This window comes from Rutilus rutilus (genome assembly GCF_951802725.1).
Source record: "Rutilus rutilus genome assembly, chromosome: 18".
Lineage (NCBI taxonomy): Eukaryota > Metazoa > Chordata > Actinopteri > Cypriniformes > Leuciscidae > Rutilus > Rutilus rutilus.
The window spans coordinates 33,978,024-33,999,991 of NC_140231.1; the positions used below are offsets into that span (position 1 = coordinate 33,978,024).

Genomic DNA, 21,968 nt, shown 5'->3' on the forward strand with positions numbered 1-21,968 from the left:
TAGACCATCTGCCACATGCACTAATGTGATGAACGATCTGATGTAAAGTGTTGTGCAAAACAACGTGAAACTACAAGGTTATTTTAAGAAAGTCTTTAATACTGATATTTGACAACCGTTTTGACTGACAGCAGAAGTTCAGGAGTCTTTAGAACAATCACTAACCTACAAGAAAGAATAAAATAATTTCAACACCAATAATAGACGGGATGTAAATGTCATGATCATCCGGTTAGGCTTTATTTTGTGATAATGACTGTGCATTATCCCTTACAAAGCTGTTGTATGACATGGTTCATGTTAGTTTATCACAGTATGATGATCAATAATTACAATACATTTGATCTTCTTGCTGTTCTTGTTGTCATCCTCTTACACCTGAAAGAATAAACACAATCTGCAGTGTGTCAGTCTGAGTTTTTGATTGCGATCACATCACCCTAATCACAGCAGAACATGCGCACATCATTGAGAGCGGTGTCGTCTCCTTTGATTCCCTGTGGCTCTTCTATCCGTGTCCCGATGCCACAGATTCCTGTTCCTTTACATTCTGGACTCCATTTTCCCCAATCGCCCCAGTCTGTGCCGTCACCTTGAAGGACAGAACCTCCACTGCAGTTGAATCTGAAATAAATGTGACAGTATTATGTTAAAGTGCCCATATGCTTTTTCGGATATGACCTTTCATGCAATGTGTAATAGAGCTGTTTGTGAATGTAAAAGTCTCAAAGTGCAGATAAATGGAGTTTTTGTCTCCCAAAAGAAAGAAGCGATTCTGAACTGCCTGAAACGAGTCGTCAGTAATTCAAGTCTCACTTCCTGCTGAACATTCGTAGGTTTGTTACTAATTTGCATAATGCCAGTCTCTGGTCTTGATTGGCTGAACAGCGTCTCTTTGCCCCGCCCTCAAACACTGTAGTGTATCTGAGACTGGAAGAGTTTGGTTCGTGTTGTTCGTGTGGAGAAGACGCTGTTTTCTGCTGACAAAGCAAATCCACTTTGAGATTGATACGGTAAAACCCACGCCATCGTTACTGTTCGTATCACTGTGATCAAGAGCTGAGAGTCTTATATGATAATGAGCGTTTAGTTTCTGACCAGTCACAGCACACTGGGCCGTCTGACCAATCAGAGCAGAGCGGCTCTCAGAGAGGCGGGATTTAGAGAGACTGAATCTTCAAACGAAGCATTTCAGACACTGTGAGAAAAGAGCTGATGCTGCAGTGGAGATTATGAGGAAATTAAAGTGTGTTTAAATGTTGTGCCAACTGTCTGCAGTTTACATCTGTTTTCTTTCCTAATCCGTGCTCAAATATTGTAATTTTAATATCTGAATGTCCAATAAAGCTATTCTCATTTACATATTTTCTGTCAGACAGCAGAATGAGTGTGATATACTTACTTTAAACTGAAGTTTGACTTTTTTTGAAGGTTTTTTTTTTTTTTTACGGCACAGAATAAATATATGAATAGTGGAAGTATTGATTTACTGTTTATAGAACTTGTGTAAAAGAGTCGTGTTGTTGCTCTGAATATCATTTATATGCTTGATGAGGGAAAACTGAGACCCTGAATGGCAAATGTTCTGTTACACACTCACTTGATGTTGTTTGCGGCCGTTTCATCTTTAAATGCTTGGTTAGATTGGACTCTCAGCTGGAAAGCTGTCAAGAATCCCGAAGGACACCATTTGATATCAGTCCACTTACCCCAGCTGAAGAAAAAACACAATTTATGGCTTTTTTGAAGGTTTATTGAAGACAATGAAGATTAAATCCACAGTTCATTTATCTAGCTTATGAAAAAACTGCTCTTTAATGTAAGAATTCTTTATAAACCCAAAGTAAACATGCTGTTACTAGTTTTACTTCATTGCATAGAGTCCGAGCCCATTACCTTCCTACGTCAGACTGAACGAAGATTTCCTTATTTAAGTCTGATAAGTCTTTGATCCGACTGACACAGTAAAGACGAATCCCGTTGAGTGCTGTGTTATCCCAAAAAACAGGTTCTTCCACCTAAAAAACAAGAAAAAACAGCAACAACATTAAGACAATCCTCTATTTGATAATGTTCAAGGCAGGTGGAGATTAACTAACACACACATACACACACAACCTCCAGGCCAATCACAGTATTTGTTTATAAAATATAAATGATAGGAAATCCAAAAGCCTCTCAATATATTTAAATAAGGAGCTATTTGCGGTTACACGTGTTTTTATTTTTTAACACCTCCAGATGATACTATTCTCACTTCAAAAAAATGGATTTCAAAGGCCTTCACTCTATTTTAATCTGAAATATTGCATTTATTTAAAAAATAATGGGAAAGAAAATACATTAACTTTAGTGGAAAAAAAATTGCTCATAAAATGTTTATAAATATTGCACAGTATCATAAAATCCCCTAAAAAAATTGACATAATAATCAAAAAATATTATTGAACAAAAATAAATTACATTGATTTTCCTGGGGGAAAAAAAGTTACATTTCAAAGCTTCGTCACTTTTGACAGCAAAGGAGCCAAGTTTGACCCCAAAATGAAGAGGCTCAGAGGGTTAAAGTCTACATAAAACCTCTGACATGTGAAGGAAAAAAGTTGACAGGACTTGCTTTTACACTTCAGGAATTGATTGAATCATGATAAATCTTGATTAAGTTGATGTTTTCTAACCAAGATACTTTTTCTTGTTTAAAGCTCAAACTCACTTCATGTCATTTTGCTTCTTCTCCAGTAAATGTATCTTGATTTAAGAATGTTTCGATATTTGTACCGGAAAACAAGACAAAAATACTGAGTTAGAAAATCAAAACCACTTTCATGAGTCAATGGTCAACTTACCATCAGACTAAACCCCGTGGCGTATGTTCCAGTTGGACAAAATTCCCTTTGACCCCACGAACCCGACGTCAATCCATTGGACACAGTCAGCAACGATACGAAAGTTCTTTCGATGCTCTCCTCAGAAGGTTTTCCAGCGGACTGAACGCTCACATGCAGCCCAATAATGGCTAGCAGTGAAAACACCATGGAAATGAAGGGATGCATTGCATTGCATTGCCAAATAATGATTAAATTAATTCTGTTTGGTTTCCAAACCAAAAACGTACCCCGGTTACCCTAAGCCTTCTTTGGTTGGTCAGTAGAACATGCGTGTTTCTTTTTTGAGTCAATCAGAACATTACATTTATTTGTATTTAAATTCAGCCAATCAGCAGCCAGGAACAGAGTCCACATCAATGCCTGTAAATAAACACACAAAAATAGAAACATCTGTTTGTTTAACTGAGTGTCCTTGGAAAGTGTTTTGCTCAGTAAAATGCCTATCAAATGTTGGTTGATTTTGTCATTTTATTTCCTGTTTTCTGTCATCATTTACTCACTCTCATGTCGTTCCAAACCTGTATGACTTTCTTTATTTCAAAGAAGAATTTAAGTGTCATAAATGTATTTTCACACAACTTGACTTCTTTTTTTTTTATTTTTTTTTATTTTTTTTATTATTATTAAGCAAACAATACATCAATACATAAAGGAAGCAACAGCAAAAAATAAGAATAGACAAATATAAGTGCGGAAAAAACAAGTGTCGGACCAATAAACTTGTTGATGACAAACAAGAAAAGAGTGCAAAATACAAAAGAAACAAAACCAAAAGATCAGACAAATATACAAACAACATAAAACAGATGGCAATGGACGAACCTGTCTCTACTTCATACACCCATATATATACATATATATACACACACATACAGTCAAAAAAAAAAATATATATATATATACATACATAAAAATAAAATAAAAACAATAATAAGAGACATATGCAGAGAAATGGGGATATAGATGGGAATAGATTGATGAAAAAAAAAACAGAAAAGAGAAAATAGAAATTAGAATGGGGAGGGTAGAGAGTTAAAATGGCTATTGCATGGTTTAATTGATTTCCTGCTGTTTATGCACCATTCCAGTGGAATGTGGACATGCACCTTCCACTCCAAGAGGTCTTGTGAGGGCTCACCAAAGCACATTGGCCGGACCTTCCGGATCATTAGTACATGACCCGGTCGCGTCTCTGCCTGCGCTCGGGAAAAAACGTTTTAAGAGATGTCTTGGAAGGGCTCACCAAAACACATTGGCCGGACCTTCCGGATCATTGGAGCATGACCCGGTTGCGTCTCTGCCTGCGCTTGGATTAAAAAAAATATTAATAATAATAATTTATGTGACCATTAATTGTAGTCATAGGGTATGCATTTCAAGCCAGGTGTCATATATTGTCCAGTCCCTTCCCGGTCTACAGACCCGTTGGGTCCTGTCATGACCTTGTCGAGGGTGAGAAAGAAAGAGTAGAGAGTATGGAAAGGAGACCAGAGTATAAGGTGAGAAGAGTAGAAAGGAGAAGGAAAGGGAGAAAAAAAAAGGGCTAAATATGTAATTATGATTGTGATATAGTTGTGGTGGTGGTCATCACAATGGGTTTGCAAAAACAAAAACAAACTAAAAAAGGTATATATATATAAACAGTACCACGTTTATATATATACACGCAAAACAGTACCACGAATATATCAGATATCTTTATCCTTTACATTTTCCTGATATATTAATACAGGTTATAAGTATATTCAGAAGTTATTCAATATTATTGATTTGCATGGTATGCGTCTTTTACATAATATAAATAAATGGTGAGGCACCAATTCACCTCTCAGGGCACATTAATGTTTAGCGATTCAGTAATGGTACCAAAAATGTGTATACATTTAGTTAATTTGTGTTTGAGAATAGCCGTCTGTTTTTCTTTGATAATATGATCTATTAATAGCTGTTGCCATTGTATAATACTGATTTTTATTTTTCCAATTGATCAAAATGATTTTCTTGGCGATAACTAGAGACAGAAGGGTGATGTATGCTCCAGTGGAGGGTCTGTGTTTAATGTGTCTCCTAGAAGACATAATGACGGATTTGCCGGGATATTATACGTTAAACAGATAATTTTCCTGTAATTTCTTTCCAAAATTTGATAACTGGGGGGCAAGACCAGATGGCATGAAAGTAATGATCTTGTGTATTGAGATTACAGTGTTCGCATTTGTTTGATTCTGATAATCCCATTTTAAACAGTTTATGTTGGGTTAAGTGTGTTCTGTGTGTTACTATAAATTGAATTAATTGTACACTGGTATTTCTGCTTAAACTAAACGTATTTAAGCAGATTTGTTTCCAGAAATTGGCATCTGTGATTATGTTAAGGTCATGTTCCCATTGTTAAATAGGTATTGAATATGTTGTATCTGTATTTATTAATATAGTGTATAATTTAGATAGTAATTTTTGTGTTACTGATTTGTTTTATTTTTTCAATAAGAGGTGGAGATTTAGGAAGAAGGCTGCCAATCTTAGTTCTAATAGCATGATTAATTTGTATGTAGTAAAAATACTGATCTTTCCCTAAATTATATTTTTCTATTAATTCTGAGAAATGTTTAAAATTATTATCTGAAAACAGATGATGTAAATGTGTGATGCCAGCAATTTTCCATTTTTCATTAATAAGTGAAGATTTATTGGTAACACTTTACAATAAGGGTGCACTAATCTGCATTAATTCATGCTTAACTAATGCACAGATGATCATGTGTTAATGTATGACTTATGAAGAACTAAACCATTAATTAATGATTACTGCATCAGCAAGTAATAAAGATTCTAAATGATTAATAGATTAAGTAATAAATTAATTGTTATTAATTAAATATGTCATAATGTATTAATTCCTTAATAACTTATTTTATTAACTAAAAGTGTAAATTAATGCCTTAATTACCACAGTTGGTCAAAGCAATGTACTTCAACTTCCAGTTGTCTGCTTTAATTAATCATTAACTAATGATTCGCAAATGTATCATTATGTTATGACTTTACTTGCTGAGGCACATGACTATTAACTAATTGTTAAGTAATATGCCATTTATGGGTTTACATGGCACCAAAATGGCATATTATTACTTAACAATTAGTTAATAGTCATGTGCCTCAGCAAGTAAAGTCATAACATAATGATACATTTGCGAATCATTAGTTAATGATTAATTAAAGCAGACAACTGGAAGTTGAAGTACATTGCTTTGACCAACTGTGGTAATTAAGGCATTAATTTACACTTTTAGTTAATAAAATAAGTTATTAAGGAATTAATACATTATGACATATTTAATTAATAACAATTAATTTATTACTTAATCTATTAATCATTTAGAATCTTTATTACTTGCTGATGCAGTAATCATTAATTAATGGTTTAGTTCTTCATAAGTCATACATTAACACATGATTATCTGTGCATTAGTTAAGCATGAATTAATGCTTATTAGTGCACCCGTATTTGTAAAGTGTTACCGAGTGGGGTGTTATTGCATTATGAGTTATTTGATTACTTTTCCACCATGCTAATAATGTTGTACGAATTGTCATGTTATTGTAAAGGTCATGAGCCTTAATCACATCAGTAATGTATGGTGAGTCGGATAATGAAATCTTTTTACAGTCTGCCTGGTCTAAATCTAACCATGAGTTATGATTGCCGTTTATCCATTTGCAGAGATATTGTAATTGTGCAGCTAGATAATAATGGTGAAAGTCTGGTGCCCCTAATCCTCCCATATCTTTGTTTTTCTGTAATGTAGTAATACTAATTCTTGTTTTTTTTTTTTTTTTTCCAATAGAATTTATTTATCTTGCTATTTAATTTGTCTTACCATTTCTTAGTGGGTTGGATTGGTATCATTGTAAATAGGTAGGCCTAGTTTATTTTTGGTAATATGACCATTTTTATTGTAGAGATTCTTCCTATAAGAGATAATGGCAAATTCATCCAACGGTTTAAATCATCTTCTACGTTTTTAAGTAATGGAATGAAACTAAGCTTGAATAAGTCTGATAGGTTGGGAGAGATGTGTATTCCCAGATATGTGATATTGCCTATATTAAATGGGATATTTTGATGGTCTATACACTGTGATGTTTTATTTATTGGTAGAATTATAGATTTTGACCAGTTTATTGTGTAATCTGATATTTTAGAAAAATCATTAATGACATTGATAACTTGTATAAGAGACTTTTCTGGTTTTTGCAGGTACAGTAAGACATCATCCGCGAACAGTGAGATTTTATGATTGATTTTATTTGTTGGAAATCCCATGATCTTATCATTTTGTCTAATTGCGGCTGCTAAGGGCTCTATGAATAATGCAAATAGGAGTGGAGAGAGTGGACATCCTTGTCTGGTCCCTCGTTGCAACTGGAATGACGGTGATATGATGTCGTTAGTGATAACTGAAGCCTTAGGTGTACTATACAATGTTCTAATCCAGTGAATGAATGATTTTCCAAAGCCAATTTTTTCTAGTGCGGCAAAAAGAAAATTCCAACTAACTTTGTCGAACGCTTTTTCCGCGTCTAGTGAGACAATAATTGTATTATTTTGTGGTTTGTTGATATTCATGATATTAAATAAACGACGTATGTTGTCTGACGAGTGACGTCCTTTGATGAAACCTGTTTGATCTGGGTGAATAAGACTTGAGATGACTGTCTCTAACCGTGAGGCTAAGGTTTTACTAATTATTTTCATGTCAGTATTGATAAGGGATATGGGTCTGTAACTTGTGCATAATAACGGATCTTTATTTGGTTTGAGTAAGACGGAGATTAATGCTGTGTTCATATGCTGTGGAATAGATGAGCTGTTTTTAATTTCTGCTGACATATCTAAAAATTGTGATGAAATGGTTGACCAAAAATGTTTATAAAATTCTGGGGGGAAGCCGTCTAAACCTGGTGATTTATTGTTTGGTAGTGCAAAGAGAGCTTTCTTATATTCATCCTCTGTTATAGGTATTTCTAATTCTTCTTTCTGTATTAGGCTTAATTGGGAAAGTGTTATGTTATGCAAAAAATTACCAATCTCTTTTTCATTTTCTTTTTTATCGTTTTCGTACAGGTTTTTGTAAAATGTCTGAAAAGTTGCATTAATATCCTGTAGGTTATGAACAATTTTATTTTCATTTTTACTTATAGGTATATGGGTTTTTTCCTTATTACGTTTAAGCAAATTGGCTAGATATTTTCCTGATTTACAGTAGCCTATCTTTATATTAAAAATGTATAGACCGTAGTCGTTGTTTTTGAAATTCAAATTTTTTATTTGTAATACCTTCAAGTTGATTCTTTGTTTGATTTATCTCATTTAATATTTGTTCATTGTGGTTTTGTGAGTATATTTGATGTAATATTTTTATTTTATCTTCAAGGTCTTTTTCTAGTTTCTGCTCTTTTTTATGTTTAAATGTAGAATATGATATAATCTTTCCTCTCATTACTGCTTTGGCTGTCTCCCATAATGTTGTAGCAGATATATCAGGGGTGTTGTTTATATTAATGAAGGATTTCCACTCTCTTTTAAAATATTCATTACATTTTTCGTCTTGAAGTAGTGATATGTTCATACGCCATCTATGTGAAGTTTTTACATTTCTGTTATTATAAAAAGTAAGAGTGATTGGTGCATGATCTGAAATGATAATGGGTTCAATTGTTGTGTTTGAAATATCAGACATAATGGAATTACTTGTTAAGAAAAAATCTATGCGTGAGTACGATTTATGAACTGGAGAGAAGTATGTATAATCTCTTACTGTAGGGTTTTTCTGTCTCCAGTTATCACCAAGTCCAAAATCTGTCATATATTGTTTTAAAATTTCTGTAGAGTGCCAGGTTTTCGTCTGATTTGAGGTGTTAGATTTGTCTAGTATTGAATTAATAACTGTGTTAAAGTCACCCCCTATAATTACAGCTGATTGTGTAAATTCTGATAATATTGAAAAAAAAGTTTTCATCATCAATGTTTGGTCCATAAATGTTGGCAATAGTAATGTTGTTATGATTAATGGTAGAATGAATTATGATATATCTGCCCTCCGTGTCAGCTATTGTTTTATTAATGGTAAATGTTAGGTTCTTTCGTATAAGAATGGCTACTCCTCTCTTTTTTGAGCTATAAGATGAAGAGAAGATATGTGAGAATTGTGAGGTTTGAAGTTTCTTGTGTTCAGATTCTAGCAGATGGGTTTCTTGTAATAGACAAATGTCTGCGTTTAATTTTTTTTAAATGATTTAATATTTTAGATCTTTTAATCGGTGAATTAATGCCTCGTACATTCCAGCTAGCAAATTTCATACCCTTTTTTTTCTCCTTTTCTTTTAGAATATATGGTATTGCACATTATCAACTTGACATCGCATGGTAGATTGTATAATTCAGATACGTTGATATAATCCAGATATTTTTGCATATTTCTTGTATGTGAGATGTTCCGTAAAAGGCAATATAACAACATATAACATTTAACATATAACAAACATATAGGTAACAAACATATATAATTTAACTTTTAAACAAACATATATATAGTATACATTGAAGTTAGTGAACCACATATTTATAAAGTGCAAGTTTCGGACATTAAATTTTTATGCATAACTGATCGGCGACCTGATGACCTAGCGTCTAAGTGGTATCAAAGTCTCTATAGAGTTGTCCGTTTATGTATAATTTGTCGACGGTGAGATTTGCTCGTTTTCCTTCTTTTCGATGTTGTTTCATTATTGGGATACGTTTTCTTTGCCGTTCTTGAATCTCTTTCGGGAATTGATCATTCAGTCCAAAATGTGTTCCTCTTAGCTCTCTAGCTTTGCTCTTCAAAAGTTCTTTGTGTTTATAGTGTTCGAATTTTGCCACAATTGGTCTGGGTCGTTTTTCATCAGTATGCCTTTGTCCAATTCGGTGAACGCGATGGAAGTTGATCGTTCGAAGTTGAATTCGAGACTTGTTTTTAAATCCTTAATATCTTGGTGAAGTAGTTCCAGAATGGCCAGTTTGGTGTTAATAGATTCCAGTACACTAACCTCTATTGTGGTAGTATTTTCATCTTTGTCTGCCGAATCTTCCCGGCGCCGGTACTTTTTTTGTGGTTGAGGCATGTTGATAAGTCCAGTAAAGCATGCGTCAATGAATCGCTCAAGTTCTTCAACGTTTTCCACGGTTATAATCCACCAGTTATTGTATTTAATGTAGACTGTATATGGTTAGCTTCACTTGCTTGGATGTTTACTCAAAGGGTGCCGCCATCTTCCTCAAGTTATGCTCATCTTTTCTCTTTTCTCAAGTTATGCTCATCTTTTCACACAACTTGACTTCTGAAGTCTTATGATATTTTGCATGAGGAAATGAAAACACATAAAAGTCGTTGTTTATCCATAATGTTCCAGTCGTTGAAACTAAATGATTGTGCAAGTCACGTAAACACACTTTAGACAAACACTGATCAGGTCGAATTGCCAGTAAAAGCATGTGCCCTTTTAAAAAGTTTATTTACACTATTTATCTTTCATGAGGTTTTAGATACTGGGAAGCAGAAATCACACATTTAAGCAAATATGATCCATAAAGCGTCTGTGAGTGTAGGAAAATAACAATCTTTGATTTCTGATTCATAACTGCTTCTTGATTCTGGCACCGTTTGTAATAGTCGCTGCAGGAGTGTGTTTACAATCTTCTCAAATATTGAGAATTCCAATACTTTACAGATTTACATTAGAAAGCTGTTGTATGTCATGGCTCATGTTAGTTTATCATAGTATGATGATCAATAATTTCGATACATTTGATCTTCTTGCTGTTCTTGTGGTCATCCTCCTACACCTGAAAGAAAAATCAGATTTAGTTGATCTGCAGTCACTATTAGTAAGATCTGAGTTTTTGATTGCGATCACATCACCTTAATCACAGCAGAACATGCGCACGTCATTGAGAGCGGTGTCGTCTCCACTTCCCTGTGGCTCTTCTATCCGGGTCTTGATGCCGCAGATTCCTTTTCCCATACAGGTTGGGCTCCAGTTGCCCCAGTCGCCCCAGTTTGTGCTGTCACCCTCCAGCACCTCACCTCCACTGCAGGTGAACCTGGAAAAAATGCAATATTATGATAAAATATGTTATTGTGCTGTTGGATTGAATGTCATCACATGATCACCAGCAGCAATCACAATCATGAACAGCAGCACGACTGCGAGTGTGATATTAACTAAACTATTGATAGGGGAAAACTGAGTCCTTAAAGGGATACTCCACTTTTTTTGGAAATAGGCTCATTTTACAACTCCCCCAGAGTTAAACAGTTGAGTTTTACCGTTTTCGAATCCATTCAGCCGATCTCCGGGTCTGGCGGTACCACTTTTAGCATAGCTTAGCATAGATCATTGAATCGGACAGGACCATTAGCATCTCTCTCAAAAAAAAAATGACCAAAGAGTTTTGATATTTTTCCTATTTAAAACTTGACTCTTCTGTAGTTACATCGTGTACTAAGACCGACAGAAAATTAAGAGTTGTGATTTTCTAGGCTGATATGGCTAGGAACTATACTCTCATTCCTGCGTAATAATCAAGAAACTTCGCTGCTGTACCATGAGTGAAGCAGGCGTAATGATATGACGCAGCGCCTGAAAATAGTGCCCAGCTCGGTAACTTCCAACGTGACCTAAGTTTGTCTAACCTATTAGACCTATTTTGTAAAATGAGCCTATTTCCAAAAAAAGTGGAGTATCCCTTTAAATAGCAAAATAAAACCAGGATGGGTAAGAGATGGTGTAAGAGGTTTACACTGGGTAAGAGATGTTATAACTTATAGCAGCACACACTCACTTGATGTTGTTTGCGGCCGTATCATCAACTGCAAATCCTTGGGAAGATTCAACTCTCAGCTGGGAAGATTTCAAGTATCCAAAATGACACCATTTGATATCTGTCCAGTCACCCCAGCTGAAGAAAACACACACAAAGGTTGCCTGATCAAATAAATAATTATTTTCAAGAAAATCCTCAATTTTCTTAAATAGCTTAAACATTTAATGCAAGAATTGTTAATAATCTGAGTCCATTACTTTCCTACGTCAGACTCAATTGAGGTGTAGGCATGCGAGCCTGGTGATTCTTTGAACCGATCGACACAGTGAAGACGAATCCCATTGAGCGCTGTATCATCACCAAGACCAATTGGTCTTTCCACCTTAAAACAACAACATTGAGACAATCTTCCACTTGAAAGAGTTAACTCTAACCCAGCCCATAGTAACATTTATCTTCATGCTCTTTAGTATTACACAGACACTGTAAAAATCTTAAGCAGGTGCAGTTCCCTGGAGAAACCTGGAATTAAAGGTGCTCTAAGTGATCACTTGTTTTTTAGGCCAAATTTTTTTTTGTCATATCCAGCAAACATCTCCTCACTATCCGCTATCTGCCCGTCCCCTGAACACACTCTAAAAAAAAATGCTGGTAAATTCAGTTCGATTTTTCTAAATGGTTCATGACTGTCTCTGGAAGCACGGAAGGGAGGGGGAGAGGACAGAAGGAGGAGGAGGGAGGGTCGAGCTAGCCTCTATTTTGTTTGACAATACTTTGAACGTCAACAAGAAGTGACTTCACCCAACATCGCTTAGAGCACCTTTAAATGACAAACAGCAGCTCCACAGTTGTGAACCTTTGAAGCACTCATCCACCCCCATATTAGCAAAATAGAGTCAATGCCAAACTTACCCTCAGACTAAACCCTGCGGCGTACCATCCAATTGGACACATGCTCTTATATCCCCATGATCCCCACTTCATTCCATTCGTCACCTTCAGCTCAGATCTGTAAGGTCGGGCGATGCTCCGCTCAGAACCACCTTTTGCGGGCTGACCGCTCACATGCCCAATAATGGCTAGCAGTGAAAACATCATGGAAAAGAAGTGATGCATTGCTACAGCACTGGCCTGATTGAAAAATACTGATTGTTAGATTAATTTTCAGGTAGACTATCTGCAGCCTCAGCTATCAGTGATCAGGTGGAAACAGACGCCTCAACCCTTGTGATGTGAGAATGATCACGCAGACACAGAGACTGTCTAGTACCATAACATTCTCAAGTTTATTAAGGAAAAAGGCTCATATTTATACAAGATAAAGCAAAATCATCCACCTCCTTCTATGGTTGGTCAGTAGAACATGCCTGATTCTTTTTTGAGCCAATCAGAACATTTCATTTATATGTATTTAAATTCAGCCAATCAGCAGCCAGGAACACAGAGTCCACATCAATGCCTGTACTGAGTGTCCTTGGAAAGTGTTTTGCAAAATGCCTATCAAATGCTGGTTGATTTTGTCATTTTATTTCCTGTTTTCTGTCATCATTCCCATACACAAAAGAAATGTATTTTAAATATATTTTCAGAATATATTTTTGGAATATATGCAAATATTTGATATTGGCCCAATAAATATATTTTAGTTAAATATATGTAAATATATTTTGAAATTTAAAAAGTCAACATTTTCACAAACAAACAGCACATTTTCAATTTATTTCTTAGATAGACCACTTCAGCCGTGGATGTGGGAGAGCAGTGCTCTGCTTCAACCACCCACATTTTTCCTATCGGTCGGGGATTGAACCAGCAACCTTTCAGTTACAAGCCCAAAGCCCTAACCAGTAGGCCAGTAGAAAACAACACAGAATGCAGAGTTTTTTCCCTATTTTTACAGAATTTAATACAGATATTTAATAGTGTGTGTATGCAGTGTTAGACACTGAGTTCTATCTATTGTTTAAGTGCACTTCACTGTTGGAGTGTCACTGCTATACTTGCATCATAAATATTGTGCATATTTTCAACATTTAAATGACTTTAGGAAAGATGTCAATAAAACAACAATAAATCTAATAATTGCACTTAGTGTTAGGTACATGCCACCTAATATGGCCTAATAGTCCTAGGAAAGCAACTATCTGTTATTTTACATTGCAGTCATTTAAATGTAAGTACAGTATTTATAATATCTGTGTGTCATAATACAGTAGTGAAATATGGTAGCCTACTGTTGTGTATTGGGGAAAAGGTAGAGGAATTACTATGATCAAAATACATTTTCGACCCTTCTTTAGCAAGCTAAACATTTTTTGACCATATATTTTGTCATATATTTTACATTACATGTTATTAATATATATATTTCACACTTTTGTATATTTCACACATATATTTTTGTTATATTTCAGAATATATTTCAAAATGATAAATATAAGTGGACAATGTCAATGTATTTGGAATATATGCCACATATATTTTTGACACTATAAAATATATTTACATATATTTCTTTTGTGTATGGGTTTACTCACTCTCATGTCGTTCCAAACCTGTATGGCTTTCTTTATTTCAAGAAGAAAGTAAGTGTCATAAATGTATTTTCACACAACTTGACTTCTGAAGTCTTATGATATTTTGCATGAGGAAATGAAAACACATAAAAGTCGTTGTTTATCCATATTGTTCCAGTCGGTGAAACTAAATGATTGTGCAAGTCACGTAAACACACTTTAGACAAACACTGATCAGGTCAAATTGCCAGTAAAAGCATGTGCCCTTTTAAAAAGTTTATTTACACTTTTTATCTTTCATGAGGTTTTAGATACTGGGAAGCAGAAATCACACATTTAAGCAAATATGATCCATGAAGCGTCTGTGTGTGTAGGAAAATAACAATCTTTGATTTCTGATTCATAACTGCTTCTTGATTCTGGCACTGTTTGTGATAGTCGCTGCAGGAGTGTGTTTACAATCTTCTCAAATATTAATATAAGGTTTGAATTTGTATTGCATCAAAATATTTTATGAATATGCATTGTGCCATTTTAGCTAAAAACACACATTTATATATTGGGATACAATTATATCTTTAGAAAGGCAAAAAGTTTAGGCTAACAGGATTGACAATATTACACTTTAATTTAATGTAGTGTTCCTGTAGAGTATGTTGGTCATTCTCAGGGAATGCATGAACGGATAAGACAATTACTTTGAATACAATATAAGTCGCTTTATATGTAAACATCTGCCACATGCACTAATGTAATGAACGATCTGATGTAAAGTGTTGTGCAAAACGATGCGAAACTACAAGGTTCTGTTTAGAAAGTCTTTATTGCTGATATTTGACAGCCGTTTCAGCAGAAGTTCAGGAGTCTTCAGAAGAATCACTAACCTACAAGAAAGAATAAAATACTTTCAACTCCAATAATAGGCGGGATGTAAATCTCCCGATCATCCGGTTAGGCTTTATTTTGGGATAATGACCGGTTGACTTTACAGATTTACATTACAAAGCTGTTGTATGACATGGTTCATGTTAGTTTATCATAGTATGATGATCAATAATTACGATACATTTGATCTTCTTGCTGTTCTTGTTGTCATCCTCGAACACCTGAAAGAAAAATCAGATTTAGTAGATCTGCAGTCACTATTAGTAAGATCTGAGTTTTTGATTGCGATCACATCACCTTAATCACAGCAGAACATGCGCACGTCATTGAGAGTGGTGTCGTCTCCACTTCCCTGTGGCGCTTCTATCAGTGTCTTGATGCCGCAGATTCCTTTTCCCATACAGTTTGGACTCCACTTGCCCCAGTTGCCCCAGTCTGTGCCGTCACCTTCCAACACCTCACCTCCACTGCAGGTGAACCTGGAAAAAATTCAGATGTGACAATATTATGATAAAATATGTTATTGTGCTGTCAGATTGAATGTCAGTCACATGATCACCTGCAGCAATCACAATCACGAACAGCAGCACGACTGCGAGTGTGATATTAACTAAACTATTGATAGGGGAAAACTGAGTCCTTAAATAGCAAAATAAACCCAGGATGGGTAAGAGATGTTATAACTTACAGCAGCACACACTCACATGATGTTGTTTGCGGCCGTATCATCTCCATTTCCTTGGGAAGATTCAACTCTCAGCTGGAAAGATTTCAAGTATCCAGAAGAACACCATTTGATATCTGTCCACACACCCCAGCTGAAGAAAACACACAAAGAGGTTGCCTGATCAAATCAATTATTATTTTCAAGAAAATCCTCAATTTACTTATCTAGCTTAAACACTTAATGCAAGAATTGTTAATAATCTGAGTCCATTACTTTCCTACGTCAGACTCAATTGAGGTGTAGTCATGTGAGCCTGATGATTCTTTGAACTGATCGACACAGTGAAGACGAATCCCATTGAGCGCTGTATCATCACCACGACCAATTGGTCTTTCCACCTTAAAACATCAACATTGAGACAATCTTCCATTTGAAAGAGTTAACTCTAACCCAGCCCATAGTAACATTTATCTTCATGCTGTTTAGTATTACACAGACAGGTGTACGCACAGAACAGAGGGGCGGGGTGAGCAAAGCTCATTATCATTTAAAGACACATGCACTGAAACGGCGTGCTGAAAACAGAGCTGTTTTTGACCAGGTTAAATTAGTGTTTTCTTACAATACTAATGAGATTTTTTAATTAAAGTATATTACAAACTTTTAATTTAGACCCTAAATAATTATATTAGTTTGTACAAAAATGGCATTATATGACCCCTTTAAAGGTGCTCTAAGTGATCACGTGTTTTTTAGGCCAAAACATTTTTTGTCACATCCAGCAAACATCTCCTCACTATCCGCTATCTGGCCGTCCCCTGAACACACTGTAAAAAAAATGTTTGTTTTGTTTTTTCTAAATGGTTCATGACTGTCTCAGGAAGCACGGAAGGGAGGGGGAGGGGACAGGAAGAGGAGGAGGGAGGGTCGAGCTAGCCTCCGTTTTGTTTGATAATACTTTGAACGTCAACAAGAAGTGACTTCACCCAACATCGCTTAGAGCACCTTTAAATGACAAACAGCAGCTCCACAGTTGTGAACCTTTGAAGCGCTCATATTAGCAAAATAGAGTCCGCCATTGTAATTGTTATGCTTGAAGTTGGTGCAAGCGTTTCTGGGAAAGCTTACCTTCAGACTAAACCCTGCAGCGTAACTTCCACTTGGACACATGCTCTTAAGCCCCCACGATCCCCACTTCATTCCATTCGACACCGTCAGCTCAGATCTGTAATATCGTTCGATGCTCCGCTCAGAACGACCTTCTGCGGGCCGACCGCTCACATGCCCAATAATGGCCAGAAGTGAAAACATCATGGAAAAGAAGTGATGCATTGCTACAGAACTGGTCTGATTGAAAAATACTGATTGTTAGATTAATTTTCAGGTAGACTATCTGCAGCCTCAGCTATCAGTGATCAGGTGGAAACAGACGCCTCAACCCTTGTGATGTGAGAATGATCAAGCAGACACAGAGACTGTCTAGTACCATAACATTATCAAGTTTATTAAGGAAAAAGGCTCATATTTATACACAAGATTAAGCAAATTCATCCACCTCCTTCTTTGATTGGTCAGTAGAACATGCCTGATTCTTTTTTGAGCCAATCAGAACATTACATTTATATGCATTTAAATTCAGCCAATCAGCAGCCAGAAACACAGAGTCCACATCAATGCCAGTAAATAAACACACAAAAATAGAAACATCTGTTTGTTTAACTGAGTGTCCTTGGAAAGTGTTTGGTAACACTTTAGAATACTGTATCTTACTTACTGCATAACTAATAAGGAATTATTGAGGAACTAATAGATAATTATTTATTAACACTTAAGTCACTGCTGTTAACTACTAAGGAAGATGTGTTAACTAATTAGTATGTAATAGAATTGTATGATTGTGTTAAGTTTCAGTTAGTTAATCAATAACTAATGAATTATGTCATAACTCTTGAAGAACTATTATTAATTATCTATTAATTAATGTGCAAGAAAAATAACTAAGAAGTAACTACTAATGAACAGTCATACACACTGGTTACAACAATAAAGCGTTTTATTTTAGCAGTGGAGTGGTGGATGAAGTACACAAATCAAGTACTTGAGTAAAAGTACAGATAACCCAATAAAATATTACTCCAGTAAAATGATAAACTATTGGCCTATTCATTTTCAAAATTACCTTAGTAAATGTACAAAGGTAATTACTTGAAAAGTAAAAAGCACTGATCAATGTTTTTTTGTTTTGTTTTTTTAGCCAGTTTTAGTCATTCTTCAGCACTAATAAGAAAGACAAGTGCAGACATTTACTATATTGATCTGCAAATAAGCAAACTTTTTATTTAATTAGCAAAATGTATCATAATGTATGATAACTTATCTATTTTATAAAGGTTTAGATAATACCGTTAATAATGTGTTTTTTACAGTAAGTTTGATTTGAGTCAGAAGTATGTGGTAATTCTGTATTAATTACTAATGAGTTCCCTATATTCTCACTTTAGAATACTGTTCCAGGTTCCAAGTAATTCCCTGAAGAATTATCTAATAATTATTTGTTAATTACCAATTAATTTCCTTATATGTTCACTTTAGAATACTGTTTCAGGTTACAAGTAGCCTAATTCCTGGATAATTATTTGATAATTATTTATTAATTACTAATGAGTTCCCTATATTCTCACTTTAGAATACTGTTCCAGGTTCCAAGTAATTCCTGAAGAATTATTTGATAATTATTTATGAATTACAAATAAGTTCCCTATATTTTCAGTTTCCCTCAGTCATTGCCTCAAACATGAATTTACTCAATGGCATTCTATGCTGAGGAAAACAGACACACACAGTACTGTATATAAAATATAAAAACTAATCTGAGGTTAGTTTTGTATGACTGTTCATTAGTAGTTACTTCTTAGTTATTTTTCTTGAACCTTAATTAGTAGATAATTAGTAGTAGTTCTTCAAGAGTTATGACATAATTCATTAGTTATTGATTAACTAACTGTTACTTAACACAATCATAAAAATATATTACATACTGATTAGTTAACACATCTTCCTTAGTAGTTAACAGTAGTGAAGAAGTGGTTAATGAATAATTACCTATTAGTTCTTCAATAATTACTTATTAGTTATGCAGTAAGTAAGATACAGTATTCTAAAGTGTTACCAAGTGTTTTACTCAGTAAAATGCCTATCAAATGCTGGTTGATTTTGTCATTTTATTTCCTGTTGTAAATATCAAGGATTGCAAAGCAGCAGGAAAATATCAGCTAAAAGTGATCATTCTGTCATCATTTACTCACTCTCATGTGGTTCCAAACCTGTATGACTTTCTTTATTTCAAGAAGAATTTAAGTGTCATAAATGTATTTTCACACAACTGGACTTCTGAAGTCTTATGATAATTTGCATGAGGAAATGAAAACACATCAAAATCTTTGTTTATCCATATTGTTCCAGTCAGTGAAACTAAATGATTGTGCAAGTCACGTAAACACACTTTAGACAAACACTGATCAGGTCAAATTGCCAGTAAAAGCATGTGCCCTTTCATGAGGTTTTAGATACTGGGAAGCAGAAATCACACATTTAAGCAAATATGATCCATGAAGCGTCTGTGTGTGTAGGAAAATAACAATCTTTTATTTCTTATTCAGAACTGCTTCTCGATTCTGGCACTGTTTGTGATAGTCGCTGCAGGAGTGGGTTTACAATCTTCTCAAATATTAAAATAAGGTTTGAATTTGTATTGCATCAAATCATTTTATGAATATGCATTGTGCCATTTTAGCTAAAAACACACATTTATATATTGGGATACAATTATATCTTTAGAAAGGCAAAAAGTTTAGGGTAACAGGATTGACAATATTACACTTTAATTTAATGTAGTGTTCCTGTAGTAGAGTATGTTGGTCATTCTCAGGGAATGCATGAACGGATAAGACAATTACTTTGAATGCAATATAAGTCGCTTTATATGTAAACATCTGCCACATGCACTAATGTAATGAACGATCTGATGTAAAGTGTTGTGCAAAACGATGCGAAACTACAAGGTTCTGTTTAGAAAGTCTTTATTGCTGATATTTGACAGCCGTTTCAGCAGAAGTTCAGGAGTCTTCAGAAGAATCACTAACCTACAAGAAAGAATAAAATACTTTCAACTCCAATAATAGGCGGGATGTAAATCTCCCGATCATCCGGTTAGGCTTTATTTTGTGATAATGACCGGTTGACTTTACAGATTTCCATTACAAAGCTGTTGTATGACATGGTTCATGTTAGTTTATCATAGTATGATGATCAATAATTACGATACATTTGATCTTCTTGCTGTTCTTGTTGTCATCCTCTTACACCTGAAAGAAAAATCCGATTTAGTAGATCTGCAGTCACTATTAGTAAGATCTGAGTTTTTGATTGCGATCACATCACCTTAATCACAGCAGAACATGCGCACGTCATTGAGAGTGGTGTCGTCTCCACTTCCCTGTGGCGCTTCTATCAGTGTCTTGATGCCGCAGATTCCTTTTCCTTTACATTTTGGACTCCAGTTTCCCCAGTTGCCCCAGGCTGTGCCGTCACCCTGCAGCAAAAAACCATCACTGCAGGTGAACCTGGAGAAAAATCGAATGTGACAATATTATGATAAAATATGTCATTAATGTGTGCTGTTGGATTGAATGTCAGTCACATGATCACCTGCAGCTGACGGCCTAATATGAACAGCAGCACGACTGCGAGTGTGATATTAATTGAACTGCTTGATGAGGGAAAAGTCCTTTAATAGCAAAACAAAACCAGGATGACTTATAGCAGCACACACTCGCCTGATGTTGTTTGCGGCCGTATCATCAAATGCAAATCCTTGGGAAGATTCGACTCTCAGCTGGAAAGCTTTCAAGAATCCAGAATGACACCATTTGATATCTGTCCACTCACCCCAGCTGAAGAAAACACACAAAGAGGTTGCCTGATCAAATCAATTATTATTTTCAAGAAAATCCTCAATTCACATATCTAGCTGAAACACTTAATGTAAGAATTCGTAATAATCTGAGCCCATTACTGTCCTACGTCGGACTCAATAGAGGGGTGGCGCTCATGTAAGCCTGATGGTCCTTTAGACCAATCGACACAGTGAAGACGAATCCCATTGAGTGCTGTATCATCACCAGCACCAACTGGTCTTTCCACCTTAAAACAACAACATTGAGTCAATCTTCCATTTAAAAAAGAGAGTTAACTCTAACCCAGCCCATAGTAACAGTTATCTTCATGCTCTTTAGTATTACACAGACACTTTAAAAATCTTAAGCAGGTGCAGTTCCCTGGAGAAACCTGGAATTAAATGACAAACAGCTATTTTCTCTCTGGGGTTTGAACCCTTGAAGCACTAAGCCAACCCCATATAACTGATGTCAAGGCCAAACTTACCCTCAGACTAAACCCTGCGGCGTACCTTCCACTTGGACACATGCTCTTATATCCCCATGATCCCCACTTCATTCCATTCGACACCGTCAGCTCAGATCCGTTATCTCGGTTGATGCTCCGCTTAGAAGATTTTCCTGTGGACTGACCGCTCACATGCCCAGTAATGGCTAACAGTGAAAATATGGAAAGGAAGTGATGCATTGCTACAGCACTGGCCTTATTGATAAAAAATACTGATTGTTAGATTAATTTTCAGGTAGACTATCTGCAGCCTCAGCTATCAGTGATCAGGTGGAAACAGACGCCTCAACCCTTGTGATGTGAGAATGATCAAGCAGACACAGAGACTGTCTAGTACCATAGCATTCTCAAGTTAATTAAGGAAAAAGGCTCATATTTATACACAAGATTAAGCAAAATCATCCACGATGTCCATTCCATCCAATCATAGTACTCAAAGATCAACCCCTACCATATTTGGCATATTAAGAAATACAATAACAAGGAAGAGAGGTCAGATGTTTAAATGTATGTGCGTGTCTTGCGTTCACGTTTGGGTGCAAGTGTATAAGTGTGTTCAACCCTAGTTCTTGTTTTGTCTAGGTGTGTCCCTGATGTGCAGATAACAACGAAAAGATGTTACACAAGGGCAGTCTTACACAAGAATAGTCAAATGTGGAGCCTAAGAAATAAGAAAATAA

The 21,968-nt window shown here is 35.4% G+C and overlaps 4 protein-coding genes across 8 annotated transcripts in view; all 4 read right to left on the minus strand.

Annotated features, from left to right (window-relative positions):
• Positions 1 to 212: 212 nt before the first annotated feature.
• On the minus strand, positions 213 to 3,176 carry LOC311277074 (vitelline membrane outer layer protein 1-like). The gene is made up of 4 exons (XM_084387220.1): positions 2,847 to 3,176; positions 1,897 to 2,018; positions 1,601 to 1,714; positions 213 to 624 (listed from the first exon to the last, which is right to left on the minus strand). Exons 1-4 carry the CDS (start codon positions 3,051 to 3,053, stop codon positions 441 to 443), a joined length of 627 nt encoding a protein of 208 aa, XP_084243346.1. The 5' UTR covers positions 3,054 to 3,176; the 3' UTR covers positions 213 to 440.
• Positions 3,177 to 10,210: 7,034 nt separating this feature from the next.
• Positions 10,211 to 17,292, minus strand: LOC311277059 (vitelline membrane outer layer protein 1-like). 2 transcript variants are annotated; one of them, XM_084387199.1, is made up of 5 exons: positions 16,954 to 17,292; positions 12,015 to 12,139; positions 11,776 to 11,892; positions 10,853 to 11,034; positions 10,211 to 10,776 (listed from the first exon to the last, which is right to left on the minus strand). In XM_084387199.1, exons 1-4 carry the CDS (start codon positions 17,155 to 17,157, stop codon positions 10,854 to 10,856), a joined length of 627 nt encoding a protein of 208 aa, XP_084243325.1. In that variant the 5' UTR covers positions 17,158 to 17,292; the 3' UTR covers positions 10,211 to 10,776; position 10,853. The 2 variants fall into 2 exon arrangements, with proteins under 2 accessions (XP_084243325.1, XP_084243326.1); XM_084387200.1 differs by lacking the exon at positions 16,954 to 17,292 and adding an exon at positions 12,670 to 13,039.
• The window catches only part of cUnh18orf54 (chromosome Un C18orf54 homolog), a 143,575-nt gene continuing 136,115 nt past the window's right edge, over positions 14,509 to 21,968 (minus strand). Inside the window, exon 9 of the mRNA XM_084387190.1 lies at positions 14,509 to 14,735. Coding sequence (XP_084243316.1) covers positions 14,674 to 14,735 — 62 coding nt within the window. The 3' untranslated portion in view covers positions 14,509 to 14,673. The remainder of the gene's footprint in view (positions 14,736 to 21,968) is intronic.
• Positions 15,250 to 21,637, minus strand: LOC311277060 (vitelline membrane outer layer protein 1-like). 4 transcript variants are annotated; one of them, XM_084387203.1, is made up of 6 exons: positions 21,268 to 21,637; positions 20,900 to 21,027; positions 20,661 to 20,777; positions 20,266 to 20,447; positions 20,150 to 20,189; positions 19,888 to 19,967 (listed from the first exon to the last, which is right to left on the minus strand). In XM_084387203.1, exons 1-4 carry the CDS (start codon positions 21,466 to 21,468, stop codon positions 20,267 to 20,269), a joined length of 627 nt encoding a protein of 208 aa, XP_084243329.1. In that variant the 5' UTR covers positions 21,469 to 21,637; the 3' UTR covers positions 19,888 to 19,967; positions 20,150 to 20,189; position 20,266. The 4 variants fall into 4 exon arrangements, with proteins under 4 accessions (XP_084243330.1, XP_084243329.1, XP_084243328.1 ...); XM_084387204.1 differs by lacking the exons at positions 19,888 to 19,967; positions 20,150 to 20,189; positions 20,266 to 20,447; positions 20,661 to 20,777; positions 20,900 to 21,027 and adding exons at positions 15,250 to 15,379; positions 15,456 to 15,637; positions 15,863 to 15,976; positions 16,099 to 16,223 and having other exon boundaries at positions 21,268 to 21,601; XM_084387202.1 differs by having other exon boundaries at positions 19,888 to 20,189.

Bases quoted from the DNA above. Each gene is read 5' to 3' on its own strand.
- LOC311277074 (XM_084387220.1), bottom strand. From the start codon at position 3,053: ATGCATCCCTTCATTTCCATGGTGTTTTCACTGCTAGCCATTATTGGG. The intron at 2,019-2,846 runs GTAAGTTGACCA...CTTGTTTTTTAG, and splicing joins CCACGGGGTTTAGTCTGATG to GTGGAAGAACCTGTTTTTTG. The intron at 625-1,600 runs GTGAGTGTGTAA...CATTTATTTCAG, and splicing joins ACGGCCGCAAACAACATCAA to ATTCAACTGCAGTGGAGGTT.
- LOC311277059 (XM_084387199.1), bottom strand. From the start codon at position 17,157: ATGCATCACTTCTTTTCCATGATGTTTTCACTTCTGGCCATTATTGGG. The intron at 12,140-16,953 runs GTAAGCTTTCCC...TGTTGTTTTAAG, and splicing joins CTGCAGGGTTTAGTCTGAAG to GTGGAAAGACCAATTGGTCT. The intron at 11,035-11,775 runs GTGAGTGTGTGC...CATTTTTTCCAG, and splicing joins ACGGCCGCAAACAACATCAA to GTTCACCTGCAGTGGAGGTG.
- LOC311277060 (XM_084387203.1), bottom strand. From the start codon at position 21,468: ATGCATCACTTCCTTTCCATATTTTCACTGTTAGCCATTACTGGGCAT. The intron at 21,028-21,267 runs GTAAGTTTGGCC...TGTTGTTTTAAG, and splicing joins CCGCAGGGTTTAGTCTGAGG to GTGGAAAGACCAGTTGGTGC. The intron at 20,778-20,899 runs GTAATGGGCTCA...TGTTTTCTTCAG, and splicing joins ATTGAGTCCGACGTAGGACA to CTGGGGTGAGTGGACAGATA.